We start from the raw sequence: 26,831 nt of genomic DNA, 5'->3' as shown, positions 1-26,831 counted from the left end.
AAGATTAATATCTAAAATATACAAGGGAATACTATAACTTAAACCCCCCAAAACAAATAACCCAATTTTAAAAATGGAAAAAAAGTTCTGAGTAAACATTTCTTCAAAAAAGGACATACAAATTGCCAACAGGTATATGAAAGGATGCTCAACATCACTAATCATCAGAGAAATGCAAATCAAAACCTCACTCGAATATCATCTCATGCCTGTTACAAAGGCTATTAAGGTAAAAACAAAAGTAAGTGTTGGTGAGAATTTAAATTGGTATGATGACTGTGGAAAACAGTATGAAGTTTCCTCAAAAATTTAAAAATATAACTACCATATAATCCAGCAATCTCACTTCTAGGTTTTTATACCCAAAAGAACTGGAATCAGGATCTGGAAGAAATATCTGCATTCCCTTGTTCGCTGCAGCATTTATAATAGCAAAAACACGAAAATAACCTAAATATACACTGACAGATGAATGGATAAAGTAAATATGGTGTATAAATACAACAGAATATTATTGAGCCTTAAAAAAGAAATAAATTTTGTCATTGCAACAACATAGATGAGCTTGGAAGACATATGCTAAATGAAATAAACCAGACACAGAAGAACAAATACTATATGATTCCACTTATATCAGGAATCTAAATAGTCAAATTCATAGATGTGGATAGTAGAATTGTGTTTACCGGGGGCTGGGGTAATTGGAAAGTTATTCATCAAGGGGTAGATAGTTTCACTTATGCAAGATGAGTAAGTCCTACAGTATAATGCATATAGTTAATAATACTGTATTGGATACTTAAAAATTTGGTAAGAGAGTAGATCTTATGTTTAATGTTATCAAAAGAAAAAAGAGGGAGAAAGGAAATCCTGGAGGTGATGGTTAAGTTTAGGGCACTGTATATGGTGACAGTTTCATGGTATATATTTAGCTTCAAACTAATCAAGATGCATACATTAAATATGTACAGCTTTTTTGTATGTCAATCATATATCGATTTAAAAAAGAAAGTAATCAAAGAGACAAAGGACTTGTACATTGAAAACCATGAAACATTGCTCAAAAAAATTAAAGACTGAAATAAATGCTTCCATGGACTGGACGATAACATTGATAAAATGTCCACACTACCCAAAACAATCTACAGATTTAATGCAATTTGTATCAAAATTCCAATAATCTTTTTATAGAAATAGAAAAACAGTCCTAAAATTCATATGGAACTACAAGAGACCCCAAATAGCCAAGGCAATCCTGAGAAATGAAACCTGGAGGCCTCACACTTCTTCATTTCAAAACATACTACAAATCTACAGTAATCAAGACAATATGACACTGTCATAAAGACAGACATATAGACCAATGAAACAGAATAGAGAGGCCGGAAATAAACCCACACATATACAGTCAACTGAATGACAAGGGAGGAGGGCAAGATACACAATGGAGAAAGGACAGTCCTTTCAACAAATGGTGTTGAGAAAAGCTGATGTCCATATATAAAAGATAAAATTAGACTCTTATTTTATACCTTACACAAAAATCAATTCAAAATGGATTAAACATAAGAACTGAAACTCTAAAACTCCCAGAAGAAACCCTAGGTGGAAAGCTTCATGACACTGGCCCTGTCAATGACTTCTTGGATATTAATTAGATCAGAAGCACAGGTAACAAAAGCAAAAATAAAGTAAGACTTCATCAACCAAATGCTTCCGCACAGCAAAGGAAATACTCAGCAAAGTGAAAAAGCAACCTACAGAATGGGAGAAAATATTTGGAAACCATGTATCTGACTAGAGGGTTATATCTAATATATATAAGGAGCTCCTATACAACTCAATAGCAAAAATAATAAAAATAATAATCTGATTTTAAAAAATGGGCAAAAGGTCCAAATAGACATTTCCTCAAAGAACACATACAGAAAGTAACTGTTGATGAGGATGTAGAGAAGTTGGAACCCTTGTGCACTGCTGGTAGAAATATAAAATAGTGCAGCCTCCATGGAGAACAGTGTGGAAGTTCCTCAAAAAATTAAAACTGGAACTACCATATGATCCAGCAATCCTACTTCTGGGTTCTTATTCAAAAGAATTAAAACCAGGATCTCGAAGAGATATCTGAATTCACATGTTCATTGCAGAACTGTTCACAATAGCCAAGGCATGGAAATAACCTAAATGCCCATCATGGATGAATAGATAAAGAAAATGTGGAATCCCGAAACACCAATCAGACAGAATATATGCGCCACTATGTTCATAGCAGCACAATTTACAATAGCTAAGATCTGGAATCAGCCCAAGTGCCCATCAGTAGATGAGTGGACAAAAAAGCTCTGGTACATTTACACCGTGGAATACTATGCAGCTATAAAAAAGAAGGATCCCTTACCCTTTGAGACAGCATGGAGGGACCTGGAGAGTATTATGCTAAGGGAAATAAGCCAGTCAGAGAAAGACAAGTATCAGATGATCTCATTCATATGTGGAATCTAATGAACAAAATAAACTGATGAACAAAATAGATCCAGAGACATAGATGCATGGAAAAGACTGAGGGAACTCAGAGGGAAGGCAGGGAGTGGGTGGGGAGAGATTAACCAAAGAACTTATATGCATATATACATAACCCATGGACGCAGACAAAAGTGCAGTGAAGGCCTGAGGGGATGCAGGGTGGAGGGGGTCGATGGGGAAAAAAGGGGGGCATCTGTAATACTCTGAACAATAGAAATAAATAAAAGAAAATGTGGAATATTATTCAGTTAGAAAAAGGAAATTTTGTCACATGCAACAACATGAATGAACCTTGAAGGCACTGATGCTAAGTGAAATAAGTCAGTCACAACAGGGCTAATACTGCATATCACTTGTGATATCTGCAGTAGTCAAACTCATCGTAGCTGTTTAATGGGTATAAAGTTTAGTCGTGCAAGATGACTAAGTTCTAGAGATCTGCTGTATGGCATTGTGTCTACAGTTAAGAATACTGTAATATACACTTAAAATTTTGCTAAGATGGTAGATCTCAGGTTATATGTATTTTACTACAATAAAAAGAGGTGGGGAGAAAAAAGATCTCTATATTTACTAGCATAAGTTATATCCTTTAGTATTTTGAAAGAACTTGAGAAGAATTCAGACAGGAGCAACAAAAGCAAAGAGCTAGAAAATAGAGCCCTTAAATGACTTAACCACTGGAACGTATGAATAAATATATTTAACACTGTAATAAGCAGATTTTTTTTCTCAAAGTCATTAAAAGCTGAATATCCACATATTTAGCATTTAACTATACTTTATCTTAAAGACAAGGACATAGAATAACTGATTTGTGGTTCACTTAAGTAATTTCAGGTGATCTAGAGTTTTGGTTCTGAAATACTCATCATGAAAGCATCATCAAATTAAATGACCATAGAAAGGGGTATGTGAAATATATGGCAAGTTTCTCACCAAATAGGAAAGATCCATACTAAGATTGTTCCCTTTGACATGAACATTTTTAAAAAATCAAGAGGACTTCTGGTCGAGGTAGCTCGGTCACTTCTTGCTCGGATGCATCTTCTCTGCTCCAAAAACATACATACATACATATATATGTACATACACAAAGGTATGTACATATGTACATATCTACAACATACATATATATTCATATATATGCATATATAAAAAGATAAACACAAAGATACAGCTAGGTTCGGAAACAAGATAAACATTCCTGTGAAATTAAAACAAACCCTAAGTGATAATAGAGAATGAGTATCTTTCTGGTGTTCCTCTGCAATACATGGTATTATTTTGTATTTTTCAAACTTTATATAAATGGTATTATACTATATACACTCTTTTTCAGCTACCTGTTTAAAATTTTTAAAAAACAGGCTTTATTTTTTAGAACAGAAAGACTTACACATTTACAGAAAAACTGAGAAGCTAGTACAAAGACTTCCCATAAACCTCACACCCAGTTTCCCCTATTATTCATATTTTGCATTACTATGGTACATTGTTAAAATAATGAATTAATATTAATGCATTATTATTTAATGTCCATGTTAATTCAGATTCCCTTAGTTTTTCCTTAATGTCCTGTTTTGGTTCCAGGGTCCCATCCAGGATAGCACAGTACAATTCGTTTACATGTGTCTTCAGGCTCCTCTTAGCTGTGGCTGTTAATCAGACTTTGTTTTTAACGATCTTGGCAGTTTTGAGGAAAACTGATCAGGTACTTTGTAAGATGCCTTACTAATAGAATTTTTCTGGTGTTTTTCTCATGGTTAGATTGGGGTTATGGATTCTTAGGAAAAATACTACAGATGAAAACTGCAATTTTGATCACATCTTATCAAGCATACATACTATCAACATGACTTATGACTGTTGATGTTGGCCTTGATAACCTGGTTGAGGCAGTTTTAGGTTTCTAAGCTGTAACATTACTTTTTCCCCCCTGCCTTTCCAAACTGTACTCTTTGGAAAGAAGTCACTATAAGTAGCTCAAAATGAAGGAGTGGTGGAGCACCCACATAAATATAGAATTTTTCTGCATGGGATATTTGTATCCTCTCTCCCATTTATCAACTTGTTTTATTTATTATCACAGATATTTATTCTATACTTTGGATTATAATCCAACACTAATTTGCTTAGTTTGTTGCACAAATTGTTCCAACTTTGGTCACTGGAAACTCTCAGTTGGCTCCTGTGCTCACTTGACATACCGCGCCCCCCCTCCCAAAGTTTTTATGTTGTTGTTTTTAGCACTTTCTTATTTTCTGGCAATACAAAATGCCCAAGGCTCATCTTGTATATTTCCTGCCCCCAGAACTAGAATCAGGCATTTCTCTAAGGATCCCTCGTTACTTTTATTAGAGAATGGTATTAGAAACGAAGATCTGGGTGCTGAACGTGCACGCTGCTATTGGAGTGTCACTTCATTTAGATCCTCTCAGCTGACAGAAAAAATTGTTTAATAAGTAATCTGTGTATATCTATAAATAATTCTATATGTAATCATCCACATATTAAGTTAAACATGAGTTCATTCTCATGTTTCCAACTATAAACTATTACCACATGGATCATTCTAGTTTTCTCCCTTTGCTTATCTGTAAATTCCAAGTGTGAGAAACCTGGCTCCCACCTCTGCCATGCATTTACTTAATTGTTCCATTTCATTGTACACGTATATCAGTGTCAGAATTGTTAACCTGTACTCCCATGTTACAAAATCTTATCAACTAGGGTACATTGATTATATGCTGTTCTGTTTGCCTCTCTGTTGCTTCCACACTGCACAGATTTCCAAAGATACTTAGTCAGCACCTTTTCCCTCAGACCTTCACTAAGGTTGCTTCATAGATTTGTAACACATTCTCTTGTCACAGTCTGCATTCTTTCCTGGGGTTCTCCAACCTCTTAAATGATTTTTTTAATATTTGCATACATCAAGGGTTACTCTTTATGCTGCACAGTGTTATGGGTTTTGACAAATGCATGTCTTGCATCCACTATTACATTATCATACAGAATAATTTTACTGCCCTAAAAATCCTCTGTGCTTCATCTATTCCTTTCTCCTCCACTTCCCCCAGACTCCTGGCAACCATTGATCACTTACTGTTGCTATAGTTCTGTTTACTGAAATGTCATATAATTGGAATCACACAATATGTAGTCTTTTCATATTGGCTTCTTTCACTTATTAAAATGCATTTATAGTCCCTCTGTGTCTTTTTGTAGTCTGACAGCTCATTTCTTTTTATTGCTGAATTCTATTCCTTTGTATACATGTAGCACAGGTGAATGTTTCCATTCATCTATAGAACATCTTGATTGTGAGCTTTTGGCAATTATGAATAAAACTGCTATGAACATTCACATGCTGGGTTTTGTATAAATATAGGTTTTCAAGGCAATTGCTGTAAATAACTAGAAGCATAATTACTGGATCATATGGTAAAACACTGTTTAGCTTTGTAAGAGACTCAAACTAACTTCCAAAGAGATTGTATCGTTTTGTATTCTCAACAGCAATGAATAAAAGAGTTCCTGTTGCTCAGCATAATCTAGAGCATTTGGTAGTCAATTTTATTGTGATTTTAGCCATTCTAATGAGTGTATAATGGCATCTCATTATTGTTTTATTTTGCAGTTCCCTATGACAAATGGTGAGCTCCTTTTTACATGCTTATTTGACATGTAAATAACTTCTTTGGGAAGCTGTCTTTTGCCCATTTTTAATTGGGTAGTTAATTTTACTACTGTTGAGTTTTAGAAGTTCTTTGTGTATTTTGGATACAAGTCCTTTATTAGATATGTGTTTTGAAAATATTTTCTTTAGGTCTGTGGTATATTTTTTAAAAATTCTCTTAAAAGTATCTTTCACATAGCATATGTTTATAATTTTAATAAAGTCTGATTTATCAATTTTTTTCTCTCATAAATCAGGCTTTTGGTGTTTATCTATAAATGAATCACTAAACACAAGGTCACTTAGATTTTTCTCGTAGACGTTTTATGGTATTGTGTTTTACGTTTGGATCTACAATCTATTTTGAGTTTTTTTTTGAAGATTGTAAAATCTGTGTCTATATTCATTTTTTTAAATGTTGATATCCAGTTGTTCCAGTACAATTTGATGAAAAGACTATCTCTTCTCCATTTAATTGCCACTGTTCCCTTGTCAAAGATCAGTTCACTATATTACTGTGAATCTATTTCTGGAGTCTTTATTCTACTCAATTAATCTATGTGTGTCTTTTTCTTCATCTACACTAAACTACTTGATTATAGTAAATCTTGAAGTTGAGTAGTGCCAGTTCTTCAACTTTGTTGTTCTTCCATATTATGTCAGGTATTCTGGATCTTTTGTCTCCCTAGAAACTTAGAATCAGTTTGTCTAAATCCACAAAATAGCTTGCTGGGATTTTGGTGGGACTATGTGAAATCTACACATCAATTTGGGAAAAATTGACACCTTAACAATATTAAGTTGTCCAATCCATAAACACAGGACATCTCTGTATTTATTTAGATTTTCTTTAATTTTTCAGCAGGGTTTTATAATTTTCTGCATATTTATCCTGTACAATTTTGTTAGATTTATACCTAATTATATCACTATTTTGTGGTGCTATTATAGATAGTGTTCTTTTTATTTCAATTTCAATTGTTCACTTCTTGGTATACAGAAAAACAGTTGACTTTTATATATAAACCTTATATCCTCCAACCTTGCTATACTTACTTATTCGTTCCAGTTGTTTTAGGTTGATTGATTGGGGTTTTCTCCATAGACACACATGTCATCTATGAACAGACAGTTTTACATTTTCCCTTTCCAATATGTGTGCTTTTTATTTCCCCTTCTTGTTTTATTTAACTAGCTAGCATTTCCAGTACAATATTTTAAAAAGTGGGGAGAGGAGATATCCCTGCCCAGTTTCTCACCATTAAGTATGATTCTAGCTGTACGGTTTGTAGATATCCTTTATCAAGTTGACAGTGTTCCCTTCTTTTCCTAGTTTGCTGAGAGTTTTGTCATTAATGGGTGTAATGACATGATTATTTTTCTTTAGTCTGTTGATATGGTAGATTACATTAACTGAGTTTCAAATGTTGAACCAGCCTTGGATACCTGGAATAAATCTCACTTGTTCATAATATAAAATTCTTTTGATACACTGTTGGATTTCATTTCCTAATATTTTGATTTTTAAATCAAAATATTTCAATAAACTATTTTGATTTTCCTAATATTTAGGATTTTTGCATCTATGCTCATGAGAGAGACTGGTCTATAGTTTTTTTTTATTGTAATATCATCATCTGATTTTGATATTAAGCTAAGGCTGGTTCTCATAAAATGAGTGAGAAAATGTTCCCTTTGCTTTTATTTTCTGGGAAAGATTGTAGAGAATGAGTGCCATTTTATATGATTCCATTTTTACTCCTCTCTTAACATATCAATTATACTTCTGTTTATAATTTTTTAGTGGTTGCCCTGGAGTTTGCAATATATATTTACAACTAATCCAAACCCACTCTCAATTAACACTATACCAGTTCACAGGTAGTGCAGATAGCTTATAATAGCTATATACACTAAATACTAATTCCTTCCTCCTATATCTTATAACATTCCTGCCATTCATTTCACTTATCCATATGCTATAATTACCTAACACGTTGCTATTATTACTTCGAATAGTTATCTTTTAGATCACTTAAAATAAAAATATAAAAATTTTACATTCAGATATTCCTTCTCTATGTTCTTCCTTTCTTTACAGAAATCTGATTTCCTAAACTATATCATTTTCCTTCTCTCTGAAGAACTAAAAAAATCCACATTTCTTACAAGGTAGGTTTACTGGTAAAAAAATTCCCTCAGTATTTGTTTGTCTGATTTTTTCCTTCACTTCTGAAGGATACTTTTGATGGATACAGAATGCTAGATGGGTGGTGCTTTTTTCTCAATACTTTAAATATTTCACATTACTGTCTTCTTGCTTGCATAGTTTCTGATGAGAAATCCAATGCAATTCTTATCTTTGTTTCTCTATAGACAGAGTGGTTTTCTTCTGACTGCTTTTCAAGATTTTCTCTGTTTTTTTTGTTCTCTGTGTTTGAATATGATATGGTTAGGTGTATTGGGGAAGAGGGGGGGTAGTTATCCTGCTTGTTGTTCTCTGCAGAAATCCTGTATCAGTGGCCTGGTATCTGTCATTAATTTTGGAAAATTCTCAGCAATCATTACTTCAAACATTTCTTCTGCTCTTTGCCTCTTATCTTTCTGCTATTCCAATAATGTGTATGTTATACCTTTTAAAATTGTCCCATAGTTCTTGGATATTCTGTTCCATTCTTTTAGTCTTTTTTTTCTTTGCATTTCAGGTTGGGTTGTTTGTATTGACATGTCTTCATGCTTACTGATTCTTTCCGTATCCAGCCTACTGATGAGTCCATCAAAGGCATCATTTCTATTATAGTGTTTTTTATTTCTACCATCTCCTTTTCTTTCTTCAAGTTTCTATTTCTCTGTTCACATTACCTATCTGTTTTTGCATATTGTGTACTGTTTCTAATAGATTCTTTAGCATTTAATCGTAGTTATTTTAAAATTCATATATGTGATCATTCCAAAACTTGAGTCATATCTGACTTTGGTTCTGATGCTTGTTTTGTCTCTTGAGACTGTTTTTTCTTTTACTGTGCCTAATAATTTCTTCTATCTTAAAAGCCAGACATGATGTATAATGTAATAGGAACTGAGGTAAAAACAGGCTGTTAGTATGAAATTTTATGTTAATCTGGCTAGGAGTTGGGCTGTGTTTAATATTTGCTCTGGCTGTAGGTGTCACAGGTTTCAATTTCTTCTAATATCCTTGTTTTTGTCTCCCATGTTTGCTTTGGGTTTCCCTAAAAACTTCTTAAATAGAGTCTGAGCCTTGCAGGTCTTTCAGCTGTAATCCACAATTATCCTGAAATCCTGTTGATTTGGTGGTAAGGTGTAGGATAAGGGGACACACTCTGTAATCCTATAATTAAGCTTCAGCCTTTCAGTGTGCCTGTGTCCCCAGTCTGTAACCTTCAGAAGTGTTTCACAGCTTTTTTTTTTTCTCTCTCTCAGATGAGATAGGAAGGCTAGAGAGGCCTGAAGTCAGATGATTTTCCTTGTCCCACACTGGAGAATGCTTTGGTAAAGTTGTTTTCCTTGTTGGATAGTCCTTTGTTAGGTAGAAGCTCTGGGTGTACTTCAAAATGATTGATTACTTTTCTGCTCCCTATGCCAGGAACAGATTTTTCTTCTTGGCTCTTCAACTTGAGAACCTAGTGGGGTTCCAGGAAGTATTTATTGACTAATTTCAGAGGCACCATGCTACCATATATGGTAGTTCTATGAATACTACCTGATTTATTACTAGCCAGGAACAGATTTTTTTTTCTTGGCTCTTCAAATTGAGAACCTGTTATGTTCAAACACTAATCTACACTCTGCCTCAAGCAATTTGTCAGTTACCACTTAAGTATTCCTACCAGTTTATGGCTCTCATGCCTTTCCGCTCCTGATAAGTAGATCTGGGCTGTGATTCTCTGTAATTGCCTGTCTCTCCAGATTTCCAGATTGCAGTTTGCTCCGTGAATTCAATTCTCTGATGGGTCCAAGAAAAAGTCATTGATTTTTAGTTTGTTCAGCTGTTTTTCTTGTTGTAAGACAGGAGTGACAACTTTCAAGCACTTTATATGTTGGAGCTGAAACCAGAACTCTGCAACTAGCTTTTTTCATTCAACATTATGTTTGTGAGCTGCATCCACACTGATACCCTTAGTTATATTTTATTAATTTTCTCTACTGTATAGTATTCTATTTTATGAATATACCATGCTTCACCCATTCTCCTATTGATGAACATGTATGTTGTTTACAAATAATGTTCTAATGAGCATCCTTATAAGATCTCCTAATGTGCATATGTAAGAATTCCTCTAGGATAGATAACTAGGAGTGGGATTGCTGACTTATCCTGTATGAGCATCTTCCATTTTACTAGATATTGCCCCAATGTTCTTAAAAGTAGTTGTACTCGTTTATACTCAGCCAGAAGTATATTAGAGTTCTTAGTGTTCCATGTGTTCACCACTTGGCCTTGTTATGCCTTTATGCCAACATCCTGGGTGTTAAATGGTATCACATGATAGTTTTATTTTGTATGTCTTTGATTACTAATGAGATTTATAAGTTAATTGGCCTTTCCTGTTTTCTCTTCTGTGAATTGCCTATTCATATCTTCTTACCATTTTTATTGGATTGTTTGTGTTTTTCGTATTGATTTGTAGGGAGGAATTTCCTTAAAGCGATTCAAAAAACACAAACCATCAAATAAAATACCGATGATACGATGATATTAAAACAAAAGGCTTCTGCTTAACATGAGACATCAGAAGCAATGCTAAAATGATAAGCCACACACCGGAAGAATATATTTGCTAAATAGGCAAAAAGAGTTTGTATTCAGAATTTTAAAATAATCTCTACAAATAATATGAAAAACTCAACAACCTAATAATGGGCAAAAAGGAACAAGCAACTCACAGAAGGTTCCCAAAAGGCTAATAAATGCATGAATACATGCATAATTTCACTGGAAATCTGAAACATGTAACTCAAAACAATGAGATCTTTCAAATATATAAAAAGTCTAATACTATAAAGTGTTGGCAAGGATGTGAAAGAGATCTCTGAAACCCTGCTCATGGAGTTGAAGATATCCATACCCTATATAGCACAGTAATTCCACTCCTAGGTATATAATCTACAACAGTGATTCTTAAAATGTCTCTCAGACCAGCAACAACAGCATCTCTTTGGAACTTGTTGGAAATGCAAATTCTTAGGCCCTACTCCAGATCTATTGAATAAAAAATTCTGAGGGTAGAGCATAGCAATCTGTGCTTTAACAAGCCTTCCAGGTGATTCTGGTGCATACTAACATTTGATAATAACTGCAAAAAAGCGATATTTTTCCAACTTTTTTGACTAAGATCTATAGGAAGAAATGCATTCTGGCCCACACATATCTACCCCCCACTTCTCTCATGTGCACGTGCATACACAGGCAAAACAAAACCTTCAAGAAACAGTAATTATTCTTACTCTATAAAATGTCCATTGATATTTTCTATTCTATTGTTTCATTTCATTAAAAAACTGCTGATTGTGACCTACTAATTGTACAATAATGTTTGTTGCCGAATTCTCTGTAATAAAAAAAATTGAAAGGAAAATATCTTCAGGAGAATGGACAAATGAATTACACTATATTTCTACAATGTAACACATAGTTCCTTATATCATTAGAAATAAATTTCAGAAACATTATGTATATTGATTTTAAAAAGCAAGTTATAGAAGGGTATGTAGAGTATGATTTCATCTATATAGTTTTAAAATATGTAAAACTATATGTTGTTTATGAATATACAGCTATGTAGTAAAAATATAAACCAAAGATTATTTACAAGTTTACTTAGATATCTGCCAATTTCTCAAGACTTAGAGGGCCTGTACTTTCACTTTGCTCTTAACTACCAGCAACTTAAGTCATATGTCATATGAAAGCCAGGTAGAGCATTCTGAAGAGAAAATGCATGTTATAGCAGTAAACCCTACTCACAACCAGGAGGTCAATAATTTATTGACTAATTCCAGAGGCACCACGGCTACCAGATATGAAGGTCCTATTTATTACTAGCCTAAGAAATTGGAGGTTACTTTTCCTTCAATTCAGGTCTTCTAGTAGGTATGGGCTAGAATCTCTTCAAGACTTCTTTAAAATTCTAAAGGTAGCTTAGGACCTTAGAAAACCACAAAAAACATCATAGGAAATATGCTACTTATATAGTATTCAGAGAAAGAATAGTCAAGGTCAATGAAAAACACAATCACTATGCCTATGTTATAATTCTTTGGTATAATCAAAGTGAATTTAAAAGTATTACTTTAGGTAGAGGTAAATTAAAACGAAAACAACCCATGTTTTTTTTCTTGGTTTAGCCTATACCTTGTTTGGCTCCCCTGGATTATATGAAGAAAACATAGGAATTTTTCGGATCTCTTCCTCTGACAAACGATTTCTCTGGATCTCATCTTCTGGGACAAATTCTATTGGCTGCGTCAGCTTCTTAGGCCCAGTCCAACAATGCTCAGGTGAATTATCAAAAACTTTTGCCACATGGAGACTGGGACCTTTACCCTGTGCTGCCTGTTCTCCCTTGTCCTGGAGTAATGGCGGGTTCTCAGCTGTGTCACTATCTCCCACTGATGTAGCTGAGACCAGTGAGTGGGAAGCAAAGGGTTCACCTCTCATAAGTTGGAACTCTTCAAGACGTTTTTTCATTATCATCTCTTGGTAAAAATTTTCCAGGTTGTTCATGGGATCACCTTTGTTCTTCTTTTGGGGTTCATCTGGATCAAGACAAAGAGATAGGGAAGTTCTACAAAGCCTACCAATACAACCTTTGACAAATTAATTAAAATTAAATCTTGGATCTCAGATATAGAAACTCTGCTGGGGCAGGTGTTTAAAACCTGCAACAAGTGACAGCAATATATAGCTACTTTATTACAGTGTATCTCAAGCAAGTCTGGAACTATGGTGAAGGCAAGTGAGGCACTTGGGGTTCAAAATTTAAGGAGGTGCTCACTCTCAGGGTCATGCAAGTACATGCACGCAAATGATAAGGACATTTGAAAAATGTAACCAGTATGGCATTATCACACTTCACAAAATTAATAATTCCTTAATATCATCTAATACCAAGTTCATATTGAAATGGCCCTGATTATCACAAAGATATGTTTTTACACTTGGTTGTTTAAACCAGCCTTTGGCTGTTATATCTTTTAAGTCCCTTTAATTTTAAAACAGTAACCCTTCTTTCCCACCCCTCCAACCCGGTTTTCTCCTCCATCCCATTAATTTATTAGAGGAACCACATCTGTTCACAGAACAAATGAATCTGATTGTTTTTCATGGTATTGTTTAATTTGTTCCTCAATTCTCTCCATTTCATACAAATTGGCAGTTAAATCTAGAGCTATTCTAATACGGTATCCACTTGCCACACAAATCTATTTAAATTTATCTTTTAAATGTCAGTTCCTCAGTTAAACTAGTCACATTCCAAATGCTCAACAGCCACCTGTGGCTAGTGGATACCACATTGTGTAAAAAGACAAAGACCATTTACATCATTATACAAGTTACATTTTTAGTGATGCTGAAACTGATCGGTGAGTTCAGGTGGTATTAGTTGGATCCCTCCATTATGAAGTTTTCTCATTCACCTTTCACCTAATGGATTTTACATCTAGTGATGACTATTGTCTAGATCTATTAATTTATTAAGAGTTGTGAAATGGAACTACTCTAATTCTACTATTTCTTTGTGTGTATTATTTAGAATCCTATAATAAACTTACTGTCATCAACTAAGTAGTTTCTTCTATACAGTTCATACAGGAAAAGCAGGATAAATACTTGATTTTTCCCATCATTTACCACTATGAGAGTAATGAGTTGGTACCTTAGAAATGTCCAGTGGTGACCGATTATTTTTAGTATAATTGTGAGATCATGTATTTTTATATATTTGATGTGTTTCAATTATAGTTATCATTCTTTTTAGTGGTCAAATTATCTCACTTAGGACCAGTAAGATTATCTCACTTAGGACCAGTAAGAGTCCCTTCAAACTGACTCTGTGGTGCTTTTCAGTTTTCTGGCACAGCAAGATGTCCCAAGCTCATCTTACACATTTCCTGACTCAAACCTGGACTATTTCTTCAAGGACTCTTGGCTCCTTTTAATGGGAAATAGTATTAAGAAAGCATAATGTGTTGCTAGGTGGTGTGTTCATTGCTATTGAGTTGTTATTGCTTCTAGGCATTTTCAGTGGACAAAACAAGGAAAATTTTTTAAAGAGAAAAATAAATCATACTGGTATTTCCACTTCAAATTTAAGATTATAAGGTTTTTACTCAAACTCCTTGACTTTAGACTTGTATATCTCTTTTCATATATGCTTAAAATATTGGCTTTTAATATTAGCAAAATTATTTATTAGCTTTTTTTTACAATATATTTATAAAATTTTGAAATGTAAAATAATAATACTAATACGACTATTAACAAAGAAACTACTGAATACAGTTTTACATTTCTTTGTGGTTACCTTTGTCCTTAAAATATATCCCATTGGGAATAAACAAATATTGTTTTAAAGTCATTTTAAATAATTGTTTCCTCTGTATTGTTATGCTACCAACTTTTTTTATAGTTAGGTTCATTTGCTTCAGGTTGTTTATAAATTTTAGGGATGGATGTTTCCCTCTTTTTATTTTTAAATTATGCAAAATATTTACATGGGTCTAAAGTAAAAACTGTGTTATACAGTACCTTCATAGAAGTATCACTTTCATCTCTATCCCATTTCTTTCCTTCCCCATAAATAATATTTTTTATTAGGTTTTGGTTTATGGTTCCATTGATTCTTTTTTAAAACTATAAGCAAATAGGCACACACAAACACACATATATGTGTATATATAGGGTGCCCCCAAAATGTATACACACACTTTGAATAATTATAAAGGCAGTGTTTATTAAAATACATTTCATTTTCAAAATTGAGCTATCAGCTGTTAAAGTGTGTATACATTTTTGGGACACCTTGTATACACACACACACACACATATATACATATATACATATATATCTATAATTCGTCACGCCCCTCTCCTACATAAATAGTAACTTACTATACACTATTTACAACTTTAAAAAAATTTTTTAATTGATTTTAGAGAGAGGAAGTGGGAGAGAAAGAGAAACATCGATGTGAGAAAGAAATATCAATCGGTTGCCTCCCGCACCTGTCCTGACTGGGGATTGAGCCCCCAATCTGGGTATGTGCCCTCACTGGGAATTGAACCCTCCTCTTTTGGTGTATGGGAGGATGCTCCAATCAACTGAGCCACACTAGCCAGAGTCCCACTTACTTTTTTGTACTTAACAATAGATACTTCAGCTAACTCCAGATTAATATGTAGAGTTCTTTCCCTTCCTTCTGATAGTTCTATAATACTCCACTGTATGGATGTATCATAGTTTATTCAATTATTCTCTGCTGATGCACACTGGTATTGTATCTAGTCTTTTTTGCTGTTATAAGTAAGGCCCTGACAAACAATCTTGTGCATATAGAATTTTTTATTTTTCCAGTACATCGTTGAAATAGATTCCAAGAGGTGGCTTTGCTGAGACAAAGGGTCAAATGTGTATGTAATTTTTCTCTATAATGCTAAATTCCACTTTGTAGAAGTTATACTATTTTGCAATTCCACCAGCAAGGTGTAAGAATACATATGGAAGGGTTTCTTAAGTTCCCTAACTAACCATTAAAGAAAAATATTGACAAATTCAACTACATTAAAATAAAAAACGTCTGCCCTGGCTGGTTTGCTCAATGGTTAGAGCACTGGCGCACAGACTGAAGAGTCTCAGCTTCGATTCCGATCAAGGGCACATACCTCGGTTGCAGGCTCGATCCCCTGCCCCGGTCAGGGTGCATGCAGGAGGCAACCAATCAATGTGTCTCTCTCACATCGATGTTTCCCTCCCTCTCTCCCTTTCCCTCCCTCCCCCCTCTTTCTCTCATTCTCTCTCTCTCCCTCTCCCTCTATCTATCTCTCCCTCCCTCCCTTCCACTGTCTCTGAAAAACAATGGAAAAAATATCCTCAAGTGAGGATTAAAAAAAAATTTTAAACTTCTGTTCATCAAAAATATCATAAAGACATAGAAAAGTCTCAGAATGGGAAAAGATATTTGCTGCACAAATAACTGATAAAGAACATAACCATTAGGAAAATGAGCAAAAGATTAAAAAGGTGCCTCAAAAAAGATAAAATACACATGGCTAATAAATATATAGAAAATTCTCAATCATATTAGAATTCAGGGAAATGCTAATTAAGAAGAAAATACTAAAAAAAACCCTGACATATTGGCAAAAAATTAAAAAGAATGTCAATATCACATATCAGTGAGATTGTAAAGCAAATGAAACCCTCGTACATTGCTGGTAGGAATGTGCAACCATAGTGCAAACCACTATGACATTATTTATTTAATGTTCAATATATGCTTATAATATGACTCATCAATTCCACTCCCACATGTATACCCTAGAAAATTTGGGGTATATGTGCACCAGGATACAATAATAACAATGGTTAGATCACTGGTATATATAATAGCCTGAAACTAGCAAAAATACAAGTGTCCATCTAAGAAGAATCAATTTTAAAGTTGTCATAAGTTTATACAATGAAATACTACATTCCAATGAAAGTGAACAAATTTCAGCTACATATGACCAAGTGGATGAAATATCCTAAAGTATAAACTCAAAAATATTTATTCAGTGACTATCATGATCCAGAAATTATTCTAGGTTCTTGAGATACATCAATAAACAAAACAAAGATTTCTATCTTCATAGAGCTAAGTGAATTATATTAGAAGGCTATGTTAGAAGGTTATGAGTGGTTTGAAAAAGAAAAACTAAAGAAAGCAGTGTCAGGATGATTGGAAGTGCTAAGAGGTGGTAGTATTGGTGGTTGCAATTTTAATAGTGGGTAAGTCTCATTGAGAACGTGACATTTAAGAGAAGACTTAAAGAAAGTGAGGGAATCTACTATGCTGATATTAGAGTGAGGGCTCCAAGTATGTCTAAAAATTCTAAAAAAGTCTGAAATCATACAATGTATTTCTCTGACCACAAACAAATCACATTAGAGATCCACTACTGAAAGAAATCTAGGAAAACACAAATATCTGAAAATTAGACAACACGTTTCAAAATAACCCATAGGTCAAAAAATTCATAAAGGAAATTTAAAACTATTTTGTACTAAATGAAAATGAAAACAAAACATACCCAAATTTATGGATGTAGCTAAAACAGTGCTCAGAGAGAAATTTGTAGCTTTAAACACCTATATCAAAAAAAATAATAATGGCTTCAAATCTATAACCTGAGCTTCCAACATAGGAAACTAGAAAAAGCAAAGTAAACACAATGCAAGCAGAAAGAAGAACATAATAAAGATTAGGGAATAAACCAGTACAATAGAAAACAGAAAAATAGAGAAAAATCAATGAAACCAAAAGCTGGTTCTTTGAAAAGGTTAACAAAATGGCAAACCCTTAGCTAGACTGACCAAAAAAATAAGACAGAAAACAAAAATGACTAAAACAAAGAATTAAAGCATCATTACTGAACATATACAAATGGAAACAATTTTAAGAGAATATTATAAATAACTTTAGGCCAACCAATTAGAAAGCTTAGATGAATGAACAAATTCAAAGAAAGATACAAACTACCAAAGCAGACTCAAGAAGAAACAGAATGGCTGAACAAATCTATAATCAGTAGTAAAGAGGTTGAATTAGTAATCAACAAACTGCCCACAAAGAAAAGCCCAGGTCCAGATGGCTTCATTCACGAATTCTACCAAGTATTTGAAGAAATATCAATCCTGCGCAAACACTTTCAGAAAACAGTAGAGGAGAGAATATTTTCCAACTTATTCTATGAGGTCAGTATTAGATGGAAACCAAAGCTAAACAAAGACATCAGAAGCAAAGAAAACCACAAACCAATATCCCTCATGAACAGACACAAAAATCTTTAACAAAATATTCTCAAACCTAATCTAGCAACATATAAAGATTATTATACACATATAAGTAGGATTTATCCAAGAATGAAATACTGGTTTACCATCTAAAAAATCAATCAATATAATACATTATATTAATAGCTTAAAACCTTAAACCATGTAATCAGCACAACAGGTGCAAAAAAGCAATAAACAAAATCCAACACCCACTCATGGTTAAAAACAAAATGAAACAAAACAAAACAAACAAACAAAACAACCCTCAACTAACTAGAAATAGAAGGGAACCCCCTCAATCTGCATGTGGCAGGCTAAAAATAATGCCCACCCCCAAAGATGTCTATATCCTAATACCTGGAATCTGTAAAAATGTTACCTGACAAAAGGGAATCTGCAGATGTGATTAAGATACAGCTCATGAGACAGGGGGATTATCCTGCATTATGTAGATAGGCCAAATGTGATAATAATGATCCTTATAAAAAAAAGGAAGGAGGGTCAGGGACAGAATAGGAGATGTAGTGATGGAAGTAGAGGTTGAAATAATGTGAAGAAGGGGACATGAGCTAATGAACACTGGTGGACTCTAGAAGCTGGCAAAGGTTCCCCTAAAGAACTCCAGAAGGAACGCAGTCCTGCGGACAATTTGATTTTCGGATTTCTAACCTCTATAACTGTAAGAGAAGAAATGCGTTGTTTTAAGCCACCAAGCTTATGGTAACTACTTACAGCACCCATAGGAAAGTAATGTACTGCTAAAGAGCATGTAACACACATAAAAAATCTAGAGCTAGGATCATAGGTAATGGTTAAAAACAATGTTTTCCCCCTAAGCCTGGGAACAAGGCATGGATGTTTGCTCTCACCACTTTCATTGAACATTGTACTGAAGGTTCTAGACTGCAAATAGACAAAAAAAAAAAAAAAGACTTCTAGATTGCAAAGGAAGGGTAAAACTGTCTTAATTCACAGGCACCATGATTATCTGTGTAGAAAATCCTAAGATATCTACAATAAAACTACTAGAATTAATAAAAGAGTTTAGTCACAGAATATAAGATTAGTATACAATAATCAACTATTTCTATATACTTGCATGCAATAATCAGAAAATGAAATAATAAAACAGTATTATTCACAAAAGCATAAAATGAATAAAACATTTAGAAATGAATAAAAGTGTAATATTTATAAACTGAAAACTACAAAACATTGCTGAAACAAATTATAGAAGATCTAAATAGGCATTCCATATTCATGGATTAGACTATTCAATATTATTAAAATGTAATTTTTCCCCAAATTGAATTACAAAGTAACATAATCATTATCAAATTCCAGCAGGCTTTTTTGTAGAAAAATTGACAAGCTGCTTCTAAAATTTACATGGAAATACAAAGGACCTAGAATAACCAAAGGAATTTTGAAAAAAAGGAACACAGTTTCAGAAATTACAGAACCCAATTTCAAAACTTACTATTAAGATAAAGAGACTCAGAACATAAGGATAGGTATATAGATCATTGAATCCAAAATAAATGTCCAGAAATAAACCCTTACCTTTATGGTTAATTGATTTTCCACAAAGGTGCCAAGACATCAATGGGGAAATAATAGTCCTTACAATAAATTGTGCTACGACAACTGGATATCCATTTACAAAAATATGAACTTGGAACCTTTATTTCACACACAAAAATTAACTCAAAATGTATATTATATCTAATTGTAAGATCTAAAACGGTAAACATTCTAGAAGAAAACAAAGGGTATCTTTCTCACCTTGAGTTCAGCTGAGATTTCTTAGATATGATACCAAAAGCACAAGTCATAAAGGAACAAATTGATAAATTTAACTTCATTAAAACTAGAAACCTCTGTGCACTAGTAAGGCTTGGCTGGTGTCGCTCAGTTGGTTGAGCATCCTTCCATGCACCTAGGTTGCCGATTTGATTCCTGATCTGGGCACATGCCCAGGTTGCGGGCTTCATCCCCAGTAGGAGGCATGCAGGAGGCAGCCAATTGATGTTTCTCTCTCATAAATGTTTCTATTACTCTCTCCCTCTCCTTATCTCTCTCTCTAAAAAAAAAAAAAAAAAAAATCAATAAAAAGATATTTTTTAAAAAGACAGCAGTAAGAAAATAAGTCCCTGGCCAGGTAGTTCAGTTGATTGGAGTTTTGTCCTGATACACCAACACTGTGGTTTGATCCCTGGTCAGGGCACATACAAGAATCAACCAATGAATTCATAAATAAGTGGAAGAACAAATTGATGCCTCCCCGCATCAATAAATTAAAAAAAATAAATAAAAAGAGAAGCTACAGACTGGAACAAAATATTCACAAATCATATTCTATCTTATAAAGGTCTTATATTCAGAATATATAAAGAAACTTTACCATTCAATTCTAAGAAAACAATTCAATAAAAAAATTGGTAAAATACTTGACTAGAATATTTTATCAAACAAGACATATGAATGGCTAATAAAACAATGAAAAAGTATTCGAGATTATCTGTTATTATAGAAATTCAAATTAAAACCACAATGAGATATCAGCACATACCCACTAGAATGGCTGCAATTTAAAAAAGGCAATAACAAGTACTGCCAAAGATGCAGAGAAGTAGAAATGCTCATACATCACTCATGAGAAAGTAAAATGGTGTAACCACATTGGAGAATAGTTTGGTAGTTCCTCAAAAGATTATACACAGAGCTACCAAATGATCCAGAAATTCCATTCACTCAAGAGAAATGAAAACACATCTGCACAAAAACTTGGACATCAATGTTCATAGCACTATTCATAATAGCCAAAAATTGAAAACAACACAAATGTCATCAAGTGGTGAAGGTATATCGATATAATGGAAACTATTTAGTAATAAAAAGCAATGACTTGCTGATACATGCTAAAATATGAACAAACTTCAATCACATTATGTTACCTGAAAGAATCCAAATTCCAAATATCACATATTAGAAGATTCCACTTATGTGAAATATCTAGAAACAACAAATGTATAGAGACAGAAGGCTTGGGGTAGATGTGGGAGTGATTTACTGCAAATAGGCTTAAGGAAGTTTAGCAGAGTGATGGTGATGTCCTAAAGCTGACTGGTAGTGATGATTGCACAATTCAATAAATTAACTAAAAATCACCTAACTGGGCACTTACAACAGATGAATTTCATCATATATAAATTAAATACCTCAATAAAACTGTTTAAAAATTAAGAAAAAAAAACTACTTAGTCTCACAAAATGTTAGAAGTAACAGAAAATAGAGAAAATACAGTAAGAGACATTAAAGAATTAAATGAATAAAAATATATACCATATTCACATCTGAATATTTGAAAATTCATATTGCAAATATGTCAGTTGTCCTCAATTAATTTAAATACTCAATGGAATCTTAATCAAAATATCAAGAGAGACAAAGAGAGAGAGAGAGACTGACAAGCTGATTATAAAATTTTCATGGAAAAGCAAAATGCCCAAAGTAGACAAAATACTTTTGAAGGACAAGGTAGAAGAAATTGTTCTTCTGCTATACCAGATATCAAAACATTTAAAAAACTAAACTGTGTGATATCAATTTTGCAGTGGCCAAATATGATATATGATAGAGCTGGCAATACAATAACAGTGCAGGGACAACAATTTCAATATATGGTGTTGGGAAGAGGATTATCTACATGAAAAATAAACTGGAATCCCACTTCATACCATACACAGAAATCAATTCCACATTTGTAATACTCTCAACAATAAAATACATAAATAAAAATAATAAAATAAAAGATTTAAATATGAAGAAAAAACATAAACCTTTCAGAAAAAGAACAGTATCTTCCTGAGCTCATGCAGGGAAGGATTTATTAATCAAAGTACGAAAAGCATTAAGTAGGAAGGAAAAAATTAATAAATTTTACTACATAAAAATGAAGGACTTTTATCCATCAAAAGACACCATAAAGGCAGTGAAATGATTAGCAACACAATGGAAATAGACATTTTCAACACATATAACCAACAAAGAGAAAATATGCACAATAATAAAGAACTTGTACAAATTTATAAGAAATGCATATAAGATTAGAGAAGAAATTTGAAGACAGAATATTCAGAACATAAAACCACAACACTGTCCTAGTTCCCTCTTCTCTGATTGCTACTGAAGGTAAGTAGCAATCATTGAGATCTGCCATATCCAAAAGCTTTGGGGCTGAGCTATTTGCTTTGACATATGCCTAAGTGACCTCTGAACCAAGACTGCATCTGGACACAGATACAAACATATGGAAAGACATTCAGGCAGGAAACAGACATTTCCACATTTGCTAAATGGGCAAAAAAATTAAATAGCCATTTCATAAAGGAGGCTATCCAAATGGTCAATAAATATGTGAGAATGTTTCCAACCCTCATTAGATATCAAGAAAATGAAATCAAAACCACAATCAAGTAAACAATATAGACCTGGACTCCTGAAAAATATCAATGTACTGAAAGACAGACAGACAGACACATACACAGAAACAAGGTAACTATTATAAAGCAAAGTAAATGCAATGTGTAATCCCTGGTTGCATCCTAAATTTAAAATTGAGAAATATAATTACAAACTGTATATTAGTGTAACAGTGCTAAATATCTTATGAGTGATCATAATACTATGATTATATAGGAGAATGTCCATGTTCTTAGGTTCTTAGGAGATATATAATCAAGTATTTAGGAGCAAAACCTCTTAATGTCTGAAACTTACTTTCAAATAGTTTAGCAATAAACAAGCCACACACACACACACACACACACACACACACACAAATTCTTGTGTAGAGAAAGAGAGAGGTAAAGAAAATGTGGCAAATGTCAACAGTTACTAAATGTAGATGAAGGATGTGGGTGTACTAATCTTTAAATTTTTCTCCATGTTTGAAATTTTTCAAAATAGAAGGTTGAGGAAAATAGCACTTTACTAGAGACTAAAAAAAGTAAATAAATGAATGCTAATTATTAAGAAAGGGTAAAAAGAATACAATAAAATACAGGTAAATACCCACTACATTGAAGTCTGACAATATCCATTGTAGACAAGGATATGGAGCAACCTGAACATTCTCACATGGTTGGTGGGATTTAACTTGGGACAATCCCTTCACAAAAGAGTTAACATCTATTAAAGATGAAGATATGTGAAATCTTTACCCCTCAATTCCACTCCTAGGTATATACTCTGAGAAACTTCCGCACATGTGTCTCAGGATACATGTGCAAGAATGATCACAGTAGCAAGACTGATACTTATAGCTCATTAAGTCAAAACAACCCACATGCCCAACTACAGTAGAATGGATAAGTAAATGTTGATATGTTCATATAAAGGAATATTATACTGCAGAAAAAATGAATAAGCTATGGGGTTATACACTGCAATATGGATGAATCTCACAAATATAATGTTAAGTAGAAAAGGAAGACCTGATAGAATATGTATAGTGTACAACTCATTGATATAATGCTTAAAAACAGGCAAAACTAAACACTGTCGAGTATTTTCTATATTGTTGGTAAAAATATAAAGAAAAGCAAAGAAATTACTTTCACAAATCAGGACAGTGGTTATTTCTGGTGGGTAGGGGGCTGTGATTTCTGAAGGGCATACAGAGACTTTTGGAGTACTGGCAATGCTTTACTCTTTGGCATGATCCATTTCATTATAAAAATGTTTTTTAAAAGGGAATAAGAAGTGAGGAAGGAGAGATAAGTGAGTATACTGGGTTTAACAGTATCCCCCCAAAATTCATTTCCACTTGGGATGTAACCTTATTTACAGATACAATTAGTTAAGACAAAGTCATACTGGATTAGAGTGGGCCTTAAATCCAATAACTGCTGTTCTTTTAAGAAGGCCATGTAAAGACAGAGACACAGACACACAGGGAGAATGCCATGTGATGAAGCAGTAGAGATTGGAGTCATGTATTTACAAGCTAGGGACTGCCAGCAAATACTAGGGGCTAGGAGAGAGGCAGGGAACAGCTTCTCCCTCAGAGACTCCAGAAGGAACCAACCTTGCCAATACCTTGATTTGAACTTCTAGCCTTCATAATTGTGAGAGAATTTCTGTTGTTTCAAGCCACCCAGTTTGTGGTACTTAGTTAAAGCAGCTCTAGGAAACTGATACAGACTGTGTACTGGGAAATGGGGTGCTGCAGTAACAAATACCTAAAAACGTGGAAGTGGCTTTGGAATTGGGTAATGGGTACAGGTTGAAATAATTTTTTAAGTGCTTGACAGTAAAAGGTTGGTTGTCTTGAAGAGACTTGGTAGGAATACAGATTTTCAGTTTAATTAATCTTTATTATTGAAAGTATTATAGATATCCCCTGTTTTTCCCTCATCAATCCCCTCCAACCCGCATCCGCCCCTCCCCCTTCAGGCAGTCACCACACTGCTGTGTCCATGGGTTATGCATATATGCATATAAATTCTTTGATTAATCTCTCCCCACCCACTCCCCCACCCCTGCCTTCCCAGAGATTCATCAGTCTGTTCCATGCTTCTATGTCTCTGGATCTGTTTTGTTCCTCAGTCTATTTTGTTTATTAGATTCCACATGTGAGTGAGGTCATGTAAAACTGAATCAGAAAAAAAATCAGAAAACCTAAATAGGCTAACAACAACTGATGAAACTGAAGCAGTAACAAAAAAAAGTACCAGCAAACAAAGGCCCTGGTCCGGATGGCTTCACGGGGAGCTTTCTAATTCTTTAAGTTGTAGGGTTAGATAGTTTACTAAAAATTTTTCTTGCTTTTTGAGGTAGGCCCGTAGTGCTATGAACTTTCCTCTTAGGACTGCTTTTGCTGTATCCCATAGATTTGGGGCTGCAGTGTGTTCATTTTCATGTGTTTCCAGGAAGTTTTTTATTTCTTTCTTGATCTTATTGGTAACCCATTCATTGTTTTAGCCTCTATGTGTTTGAATGTTTTTGAGTGTTTTTACTGTAGTCGATTTCTCATTTCATGCCATTGTGATCTGAAATGCCTGATATGATTTCAATCTTCTTGAACTTGTAGACACTTGTTTTACATTTTAATTCTTTATTCCTATGTTTCTCTCTCTCTCTCTCTCTTTCTACTTCTAATTACAGCAATCCCTTTAACATTTCCTGCAATGCCGGTTTGGTGGTGATAAACTCCTTTAGCCTTTTTTTTTTTTGGTCTGGGAAGCCCTTCATTTCACCATCTGTTTTGAATGATAGCCTTAATGGATAAAGTAGTCTTGGTTTCAGATCCTTGTTTTGCATTACCTTAAATACTTCATGCCATTCCCTTCTGGCCTGTAGAGTTTCTGATGAGAAGTCATCTGACAGCCTTATGGGAGCTCCTTTGTAGGTAACAGATTGCTTTTCTCTTGCTGCCCTTAATACCCTCTCTTTGTCTTGAATTTTTGGCATTTTAATTATGATGTGTCTGGGTGTGGGACTTTTTGGATTCTTCTTGCTTGGGACTCTCTGTGGCTCCTGAACTTGTGTGACCAGGTAAGGGAAGTTTTCTGTCATTATTTCTTCAAACAAATTCTCTGTCCCTTGCTTTTTCTCTTCCCTTGAGCACTCCTATAATGTGAATACTGTTATGTTTCACGTTGTCCCACAGCTCCCTTAAACTGTTCTACTGTTTTAATTGTTTTTTTTTCTTTTTGGATCTCTGATTGATTTTTTTCTACTCTGTCTTCTAATTCACTGATCCGATCCTCAGCTTCCCCTAAACTGCTGTTTATTCCTTCCAATGTATTCTTTATTTCTGCTATGTCATTCTTCATTTCTTTCATAGTTTCCATATCTTTCTTAATGCTGTTGAGCATCCTGACAATCAGTATTCTGAACTCTATATCTGGTAGATTGCTTATCTCCATTTCATTTAGCTCTTTTTCTGGAGACTTCTCTTGTTCTTTCATTTGAGGCTTGTTTTTTGTCTCCCCATTTTGATTGCCTATTTGGGTTTGTTTCTATACATTAGGTAGATCTGCTAGGACTCGCAGTCTTTTTGGAGAGTCTTTGGTGCAGGCCAATGTCAGATGTAGTTTGTTACTGGCCCTGAGTACCCTGTTTGGGGCTATCAACAACCCTTAGCTTGAGGTCTCCTCTGCTGGGGCTGGGTGTGGTTGGACAGACCCAGATGCACAACAAAGTCTGCTTTTCCAAGGCCTGGGTCCAGAAGAAGATGAGACAAAGTCTGAAAGCACTCTGAGGGCTGCCTCTGCCTACAGGCTGATTAATCTGATTCTGTTAATGAGCCTCAAGCTGTAGAAACACCACAGGGTGGGGCAGCTGATTGTTATCATTCTCCTAACAGAAATTTAGGCGTTAGAAACTCCTTAGGGTAGGGCAGGAGGTTTTCTAGCAGGATGGTGCAATTGCTCCTCACCCCCAGGCAAAAGCAGCAAAATGTCTGCCTAAGAAAGATGTCTTCTGCAGTATGGGGGAATGACTCGGTACAGGAATTGAGAGGGGTGCCCTCTAAGCTCTATCTCCAGAGCCCACAACC

General features: G+C 34.2%; 1 protein-coding gene across 2 annotated transcripts in view; it reads right to left on the bottom strand.

Annotated features, from left to right (window-relative positions):
- RBM41 (RNA binding motif protein 41) overlaps positions 1-26,831 on the bottom strand; it is a 61,894-nt gene that overhangs the window by 10,557 nt on the left and 24,506 nt on the right. The window contains exon 7 of one of the 2 annotated variants that reach the window (XM_087813591.1): positions 12,579-13,033. In XM_087813591.1, the coding sequence (XP_087669717.1) occupies positions 12,579-13,033 (455 nt within the window). The remainder of the gene's footprint in view (positions 1-12,578; positions 13,034-26,831) is intronic. The other variant, XM_016206397.2, reaches the window with a different exon arrangement.

The sequence above is a fragment of the Miniopterus natalensis genome, chromosome X (assembly GCF_054644295.1).
Source record: "Miniopterus natalensis isolate mMinNat1 chromosome X, mMinNat1.hap1, whole genome shotgun sequence".
Lineage (NCBI taxonomy): Eukaryota > Metazoa > Chordata > Mammalia > Chiroptera > Miniopteridae > Miniopterus > Miniopterus natalensis.
This window is presented reverse-complemented; position numbering and strand designations above follow the sequence as displayed.